Source organism: Aulonocara stuartgranti (genome assembly GCF_965226115.1).
Source record: "Aulonocara stuartgranti genome assembly, chromosome: 4".
NCBI lineage: Eukaryota > Metazoa > Chordata > Actinopteri > Cichliformes > Cichlidae > Aulonocara > Aulonocara stuartgranti.
This window is the reverse complement of record NC_138942.1, coordinates 18,355,728-18,365,083: the sequence shown is the minus strand read 5'-3', so window position 1 is coordinate 18,365,083 and position 9,356 is coordinate 18,355,728. Positions and strand designations below refer to the sequence as shown.

Genomic DNA, 9,356 nt, shown 5'->3' with positions numbered 1-9,356 from the left:
TGAGGTTGGACTTCCTTTATTTTACTCATCTATTAGATCATCCTAGCTTCTGAAGTAAAAATACTTGTTAAGTATTTTTGTCTGAGTTTGTTATTTATAGAGAAAGACTACAATATTCTGATTCGGGACTCTCCAAGCCTTCACTGAAGAAAGACAACCTATAGAAGTTAAAGTTGTACACAAAATTTGTTTTTCCATTTGATTTTTTTTAAGTCATTCGTGTGACTGTTCATAATCTAATTGTACATTTAGCTGAGCTAAATTATGTATGGGACTCCCTTAGTACTCACTGAGTACATCATACATCAAATTTAATGAAGTCCTTTTGTGTGGGATTGCATCTCCCCCCATGCTCTTATCTGCTTAACTCTACTTTTGTCAAATAAAGACTCCGAAACAAAAACCCTTAAATTATCTTCAGCTGACTGAATATGGTTTCAGGGAAACCAGAGAGGTGGTTCAGGCACAAGGATGTCTCCTGGGGGGGTGTTCTGGGTTTGTCCCACTGGGAGGAAGCCTGGGGGCAGAACCAGGACACGGTGGAGAGATTGCTGCGTAGCACGTCCGATAGGCTCATCTACAGAGACGTCACTGCAATGGGTCATTTTATAGTGTACAGAGGAGAGAGTCTGGTGGGAATGAACAAATTCTACTTTTAAACAGTTCATCAGTGAAAAATCATACAGGGTAAAAGCACTGGAAGGTTTCATAGGTAAACATATACCGATTTTTGCCATAATGTGGCACAGTGAGACTTTATTCATGTATGAAATACACGCGCTTGATTAAATCACACTCAGAATTAACACATGCTTTAAAAGAGACAATATCCCAAAACGTTGCATCCACCAAGAAGTGAGTGGTCGCTCTTCTTCATAAAAGAGGGTCAACGAGTCAACAAGTCAGTGAAGCTGGACTTGGGTCCAGCTCGGGTCCAGGAAAAATTCAGGCTCTAGAGCTCATTTTTATCAGGTAAGTAATTCTTTGAGCACTGGAGATTATTCTCTTTGTCGCTGTTCAGAGAAGAAGAATTATTATGTTAAAGCCTAATAATCAGAATTTTATGGTTAGATTTAGATGAAAGTTGTGTACTGTAAAAGAGAAATGTTTAGCTGTTACGGTAAATAAGTCACCTTATCAGCGGAGACCATAAGGCAGTTGGTATTGTGATTCAATAAACTGAGGCTTAAATAAGGCTGTTTCCTAAAAGTACAAATAGATAAGTCAGTGAAACTGAACTCCAAACTGAAAATCAGTGTCACGCCAGCACTTCACTCGCCCTGAATAACTGATCCTGAATCAGCATGACCTTGTTCCACTTTGACCTTGAGTGGTTCTCTCTCTCTCTCCCAGTCACCATCTACTGTGTGTGTGTGTGTGTGTGTGTGTGTGTGTGTGTGTGTGTGTGTGTGTGTGTGTGTGTGTGTGTGTGAGTGTGTGCGTGCGTGCGTGTTGCTTCTGCTTATTTGCAGGAGTGGAGATAAGTCTCTTGTAGCAGAGTTTCTCAAGTTTATATGTCTTCTAAAAACCACAACCTGCTTTATCGTCCCATCTCCGGCTCCTTCCTGCTGGATCACCCTGTTGCCGCACCAACCCGACTTAGCTCTTCCATCCACCACTTCTGGTTTCCACTTGCCTGCAGTCAGCCTGTGGCCTATTTACTGAAACTGTGAAACATCCTTTCTCAGTCAATCAGGCCGACTCTGTTATTTGTTTTAGGAAATTGCTAAAAACTAATTTTTATATATATTTGATCATTTTTGGCCTTAGTTTGCAGTCATGCATGTGTGTATGCATGTATGTTGGAATGAATGTTTGTCATTATGGCTGATTACATGTCTGTATGTTTTAACATGTACACTTATTTTCAATCTCTGGCTTTTATTTGAACTGTTAAGCACCTGTAATTCTGTTTTGAAAAGTGCCATATAAATGAAGTTACAATAATAACAACAACAACAACAACAATAATAATAATAATAATAATAATAATACTGCCTCCTCACTTTTTTTTTAACATATTTCCCTTTAGTCTCTAGCACAGTGTAGATTGATGACAGGGGAGAAGGCTCTGATAGGCTGGGTGAGGTCTGCAATGATACAGTTGATAATAAATCTGTTAGGATGACATTTGAGCACCTATACTGTGCAAAGTCATTGCTTATTACTAAAAGGCCAGCCAAGGCTGATAGAGAAACCCATATGCTGACTAGTTTCATCACAGCTTAGCTAAACACTTACAGCGCATGAAATACAAACTTGGTTCAAAACTGGCACGTACTGTTTTCGGGAAGTTTTCCTGAGGAGCTGCGTTGGCCAGAGCTCGGCTGATCGTTCTGCCTCGTAAAGCATCATCAACCGAGTTGATGAGGCTGGACTTTCCAGAACCAGTGGGTCCATAAAGAAGAATTCTGAGATACTGGATCTCACTGTTATGAGGCTGGTATGTATTTATGTACTGTAGATCATTCTCTTTTCTATTTGTGGAAGAACATTTGCGGTGTTAAAGCCAAATAAGCTAGTGATGCAGATACTTTATAGTTACAGTACAGACGCAGTTCAGAACAAGGGTAATGGTGACTGATTGCAGAAGGTAATCATTTGTAGTTTTAGTCCATGAAGCCAAAAAGCAAACACTGAACATCAGCACACATTCATCTTCATTCTAGTTTCCGCCATTCATTTTCTAAATCTAACAAAATACATAAAGAACATTAACTGTGCAATGTTTACCAGTTGTTTTTGTAAAGCTTAAACTTGATTCTCCGTTTTAAACGTCTTACTCTTAGAAGACAAGGAGTCATCAGGTTGAGAGCTCTGTCCTCCCATAGCTACAACAAAGCACAATATTACAGCACCTACACCTACATAGGCACAAATATTCTTTTTGAAAAGGGCCGCTGGCAACATCTCCACAACATGTAGACCAACTAATGCTACTAACCCTCATCTCCAGGCAGAAAAACATGCAACACTAAAGAGAAGTAACTAGTTACAACCATTATAGATGGTTTCAATGTCATAAAAATTAATTAATTAAAACTAATTAAGCTCAAGAAAAAAACAGGAAGTTATACTGAACATTTTTCAGCCTCCTTACCTCAAACAATGTACCAGGGGAAACTACTCAGCTGTGTATGCCTTTTGCTTCTCTCTAAAATAAATGTTTGAGCTGCTCTTTTTTTGTTGACAACTACACAGAAAGATTTTCTATTTTCATGTCACATTTTATTTAAAATGTATTTTCCCTTATCTTCCTCCATGTGCTTTACATGTTGTCACAACACACCCTGGGATTCTCTCTCTACAGCATCCAGCATGCCGTGGGATTATATCTAAAACTTTCACAAGGTTTTGTGTGTGTGTGTGTGTGTGTGTGTGTGTGTGTGTGTGTGTGTGTGTGTGTGTGTGTGTGTGTGTGTGTGAGTGTGTGAGTGTGTCGACCTTAAGCTCCCTACATTTCTGCACAGTATCTTAGCTATTCTGTGACTGCACTCTTCTGGACAGAGACCTCCAGTGTTGTACCTGGAATCTACTGGAGCCATTGGAGGACTTACAGCTCGCAATGCTCATATTACCACTAGAACTACTTCAGATGGTTCTAGCTGGTGTTTTCTCTGGGGTGGAATGATTGTACATAACAAACCTTTGAATTTTTTAAGTTATTAATTACTTTAATGACTTTACAAAACAAGACAAAAACTGATAACTGCAAGCTCGACTTAAATTTGCAGCTGCCCACATGGACAAGTTTACCACAGTGTTTGTCAAACACAGCGGTGGTAGCATCATGCTCAGGCTTTTTGCTGCCTGTGGTAGTGATACATTGTAGATTGAAGACAAAGTAGATTGATTAACAAAGAAGGAAGACAACCTCAACTTCACCTCAAATCAACAGTTGAAACTTGGATCTTCCAAGGACATTGATCCCAGACACAAGCCAACATTGTTTTTGAAATGGATAAAAAAGGCTGACATTAAACTTCTGGAATGTTCTTCCCAAAGCCCCGACCTAAGCCAACCTTTTTAGAAACGAACAAGTTTATCTGAACTCCTCCAATTCTGGTCAAATTAGCAGAATTATTCCAGAAGCTTGTTGATGACATGGGGATAAACATTTAAAAAAATATGTCAGAAGCTGAAGAACTACATGAAGAACAACAAAAAACAAATAATCAAAATGAAAATTCCTTGGCTTTGTAACCCTAGCCCTTTTCTCACAAGTTAATTAAAAAATTTAACATACCTTCAAACGAAAGTGCAAAATTGAAAATCAGTTAATTAGTTAATCTGTTTGTTTATTCATTAATCGTGTGTGTTATGTGTCAGACAGACACTTAATCACACAGTCAAACCGCAGTCAAACAAAACAAAATCATGTTGTTTTTTCAGGATGATTCCAACATCAGATCAATGATGAAATTAGCCTCCTAACCACACTCATTTATCTGTGCATTTAATTACCACAAAACAATATTCCAAGGATATTCCTTTATTGTCCGAGTTTTGCTGGTTACACAGAAATAATTTGGAAATAAGTTTAAGAGTTTGGGTGTCTAAGTAATTCAAAGCGCATTAGAAGTATTGCAATACAAAACTAGGTATACTAAGAGAAAACAAACAATAAAGATGATACATATAAAATATCGTGTAATCAGTGGCATAAAATTATATGATAAAAACATACAAAGAAGTTTATGAAAAAAATATAATCTATTAGTATTTACAGATTTAATTTTTGTATTTGTAATGTTACAAATGTATCTGGTGTATAAACTCAATATTTATTTATCTCAAAATAATATCATGTCTAAATACAGAATTACAGCATGAGCAACCGCCCAGATTCACATCTGAGCAAAGGAGAAAAACTCATAACTACAACATGCACCTGATAAAAGTATTTATTGGTATGTTGTTTGGCTTGAATCTCTTGATTTACAAATCTTCCACTGATTTCTGTCATAGTCAAGTGGGTAAGAGTCATCAAAAGATTCACATTCGCTTATAAACGTAGATGACTCTGCCACAGGATGAACAGTGGTGCTCCACATCTTGACAGGAATCAACGCAGAATGGGATACAGCAGCAAAGAAAGCACCTGTAGGTGGAAAAAAGCACTTGTAATGTTAAGGTTTTCTTAAGATCAAATATGTGTCTCAGCTCTTTTAGAGTTTTAGCTTGAAAATCCTCTACCTAAATGGTTGTATTTACCCAAAGAAGACGAGGCCTCCACAAATAGCCCACGTCAGCAGGCCCGGGGTGTGTTGTGTCCTGGTGATCACTGCCTGGTGGCAGTGAGGACACACAGTTTGTCCAGGAACATCCTGTAGCCTCGGTGTTACTACAATGTTAGTCACTGAGGAACAGAAATGTGTAAAACACAGAATAAAGGTGTTTATTCCTATTATTTCTATTAACCTTTGTTTCCATTTTAAAATTCAAAGCACAGTCGAGCTTCATAGACTGGCTTTAAACTGACTATCAAACTGGCAGTGAGGATCTCATGTCTGTTGCATCTTGCAGCAGACATTTGCAAGATGCAGGCTGATGACCAGAACTCTCCTGCAAAGGAAAACCAAACAACCCTCAAAACTTCCATAAGGAGCCACCTTATGTTGATTGATCTCAAGCCAACTTCGTGCAGCTGGCCTGCTCCTATTACTTAACTATAACCAAACCCAGTGTGGTTTCAAATCATTCGTCAAGTGTGTGACCCTTCACTTGCATTACTTAAGTCAGTGGAAATGTGTTCCCCATCCTTGCCTTGTATCAACAGCTAAGACTCGACATCACCACTGGAGGGTGCAAGTAGCAAGCAGTAGTGGTTGCAGTAGTAAGTTGTGGGTGGAAAGGGGCTTTTTTTTTCAAAGCCTTTCTGTTGTCTTGTATTTTAAAGTAATGAGCCATTCAAGCACCAAGGTTTCTAGTAGCAGATGTCCAGCACAGCATAGACCAGTAATATAGTCTAGAAGTAGAAGACTACTGGTATTAGTAGTAGTATATAACTGTACAACTGTGACATAGTTAATGTTTTACATGTGTTTAACACACAAATGTGGCTTTGGAGTGAATTCTTATGCATCTATTTCAAAAGGCAGGACTCAGGATGTGACTGCACATGGGGTGAACTCTGAACAATTGCTTTTCCCTGTAGAGAGGCTACAAACAAGCCTATTCTTCAGATCAGTTTGATATGAGACCAAGAATTTCAGCCAGTGTCTACAGAGGCAGCTCTGTTCACTTTACACGCTGGAGCAGATGCACATTCATTTTTTTTAACAGCTTTTTAACAGCTGTGAGAAGTTACACTTTAACCTTTTAATGTTTTTATTTTCCCATGATGCATATTTGCATGCAAGAGTTCTGAGAAATCATACAAAGATATGTAGGTGTACTTTACAGGATCAGGTTGCCTCACCTGTTGTGACAGGTGCACCCGGTGCAGGAGCAAAGACACCGCCTGTTAAACAAAGTACACAAGTCATCACAACAGGGACGAATATACATACGTAAATAAGTACTTTACTATACTGTTTGAAGAGAACTGTCACTCTATAATTTATCTCTTTAATCTTTAATCTCTTTCATTTGTGTATTTAAGCAAACACATAACAACAAAGGTTTATTAGAATATTTTGGTATAAAAAGCAGGAATAATTTGTGAGTGCAGACACAGACCTGGCTGATATCCTGGAGGAGAAGGTGCTGGCTGAGGGTACATCCCTGGTTGAGGGTACGTCCCTGGTTGAGGGTACGTCCCTGGTTGAGGATACGTCCCTGGTTGAGGATACGTCCCTGGCTGAGGATACGTCCCTGGCTGAGGATACGTCCCTGGCTGAGGCATTCCTTGTCCATAGTCCAAGGGTGGGCCGGGGTAAGGTGGAGCTGATTCCTGTGGTGGATATCCTTTTTCCATCTTCAGAAATGTAAACTGAAACTGAATAAGTACAAATAAAAACTTAAGACGTATTGATCTAAGTTTTCTGGCACTGCAACACAGTATTTGAGATTTGTGTCACTTTCAATGAGTGACGAGGAACTTGTAATTTGCTTTGTCCAATGCAAACAGGAGGCAAAATATTAATTGCATTTGTTTATGCAAAGGTTTGTGTGTGACAACCAGTTATATGGTTTCAGAGGAAACATTAGCAGATGTAGGTGTGAGCTAAAGCTTTTTAAAAGCTAACCACAGCATCACATAAATATTTCCAGTGGTTGACATCCTTCTAATGGTTTATGAGGTTAATATCTGACTATTGCTCAGATACTGAGCTCATTACCCAGTGTAGCACAAAAAATATGTTAAGAGGCCATCCAATCTGTAACCACAAGTATTCAACTCAACTCAATGCAACACAATGGCAGTGGGGGGTTGTAGTTTTTCTGCAGTTTATATTATAAATATTTAATATTAAATGTATGCCTGATTAATGTGTGTCCAGCGTTGGCTTTGGTTCAACTCTTTAGCTGCCAAATAATCTGGTGCTGAGCAGTAAATTCAGAGTGTGTATACAATGAGGAGGTCAGTGCTGCAACCAGTAACACAATGAGGGTAGTGAAAGTGAATGAAAACTGGGAAGTTGGGTTGAAACTTATCATAGTAACTCCTGAAAAAAAGATTAAGTAAAATTGTGGTTCTGTATGAAAAGTAACTGCCCCATTAACCTAACAAATGGTTGTGCCGCCCTTGGCAGCAGAAACTGCAATCAAACATTTGAGATAACCTGAACTGAGTCTTTTACAGCACTGTGGAGAAATTGTGGCCCACTCTTCTAAGCACAATTGTTTTAATTTAGCCTCATTGGAAGGTTCCTAAAATGAATAGCCTGTTTAGGCCACACCAAAGGATCTCAACTCAACAAAGTCTGGACTTTGACTAGACTGGGCAATAATCTTTATTGTCTAGAGCTTCAGCCTATGAGCTGAACTGGAAATTCTCCTTTAGGATTTTCTGGTAGAGAGCAGAATTCGTGTTTCCATCAATTACAGCAAGTCCTTCTGATGCAGAAAAACAGCCTCACACCACCACACTACCACCAACAAGTTTGACTCTTAGTGTGAAATATGATATTTCCCATAAGTCTCGAGGATCATCAACATGTTTCTTGGCAAATCTGAGACGAGACTTCATGTTCTTTTTGGTCAGGAGAGGTTTTCTCCTTGAACTCTCCCATGGATGCCATTTTTACCCTATCTCTTTCTTATTGTTGAATCATGAACTCTGACTTTAACTGAGCTGAGTGAAGCCAGCAGTTCTTTAGATGCTGTGCTAGGTTATTTTGTGACCTCCTGGATGAGTCTTCAATGCACTCAACCACTCCTGGGAAGGTTCACCACTGTTCCAAGTTTTCTCCGTTTGTGGAAAATGGTTCCAAAGTCTTCAAGCCTTAGAAATTGCTTTGTAACCCAGACCGAAAGATGACTGTTTCATGGCACGATGTGTTGCTTTTTGAGGGGTTTTAGCCTATTTCACATCATCAGACAGCTTATTCATACAGGCGCAGGTAGTTTTGAAGAACTTTATTCCCTTTATAAACAAAGTCATTACTTTAAAAGTTATATCTGTCTAATATTAAAATGTGTTTAATGATCTGAAACATGTAAATGTGACAAATATGCACAAAAATAAGAAATCAGGAAGTGGGTAAATACTTTTCCATAGCACTGTATATATAGCGCAGTCATCTGAAGTACTAATAACAAAGAAATACTCTCTCCAACATAAGCAAATACCTTAATGATAAAAAAGTAATATTTACTAAGTGTTATTCAAGGGCTCAAGTAAAGTGGCTCCAAAAATGTTCTTCCTGAATGTTACAATTTTATATAAAATACTATGAAAAAAACTCAACTAAGACGGGTTGCTCATATAGTTGGTGTGGGGTTTTTTTTGTTGTTGTTGTTTTTTGTGGTTTTAACTTTGACAGTGTTTTGTATTTTAAAAATTAAATCTTAATCCACATCTACACAGAGCTGAAATGAACTGAAGTACCAAACAGGAAAGTAACAATAACGAAGCTATGCTACTGTGTAACACATTTACTTAGTTTGTGAGACATGATGCAATCTGGTTTGAATGCACTTTACTCAGTTTGAGTCCTGTTGTACATTGACTACAGATTACTGGTCTTAGTCTCTTTTTATAATACAGAGCCTACATTGTGTACCGTGGGCTGGTCAGTGTGGTAGGAAAGAGGCCCAGTCAGTCCAACCAAGCCTTTCTGTATCTTGCTCTAAATCCATCCTAAATCAATTACAGAGAGCTACAAACCACTTAAACTAATGAGGCGCTGTCATTCCCCTGAGCACACCCTGTGCACCTCATCCAGTTTTGTTTGAATGTTCTTTCTGAA

At 38.6% G+C, this 9,356-nt stretch overlaps 1 protein-coding gene across 1 annotated transcript; it reads right to left on the bottom strand.

Moving 5' to 3' along the window:
- Nucleotides 1-4,476: 4,476 nt before the first annotated feature.
- On the bottom strand, nt 4,477-6,966 carry LOC309705759 (lipopolysaccharide-induced tumor necrosis factor-alpha factor homolog). Its single transcript, XM_082531742.1, has 4 exons — nt 6,682-6,966; nt 6,422-6,463; nt 5,215-5,359; nt 4,477-5,101 (listed from the first exon to the last, which is right to left on the bottom strand). Exons 1-4 carry the CDS (start codon nt 6,917-6,919, stop codon nt 4,996-4,998), a joined length of 531 nt encoding a protein of 176 aa, XP_082387868.1. The 5' UTR covers nt 6,920-6,966; the 3' UTR covers nt 4,477-4,995.
- Between the last annotated feature and the right edge of the window lie 2,390 nt (nt 6,967-9,356).

Coding starts and splice junctions, on each gene's coding strand:
- LOC309705759 (XM_082531742.1), bottom strand. CDS start 6,919: ATGGAAAAAGGATATCCACCACAGGAATCAGCTCCACCTTACCCCGGC. Junction 5,360..6,421: donor GGGTGCACCTGTCACAACAG/GTGAGGCAACCT, acceptor TCTGTTCCTCAG/TGACTAACATTGTAGTAACA. Junction 5,102..5,214: donor GGAGGCCTCGTCTTCTTTGG/GTAAATACAACC, acceptor TTCCACCTACAG/GTGCTTTCTTTGCTGCTGTA.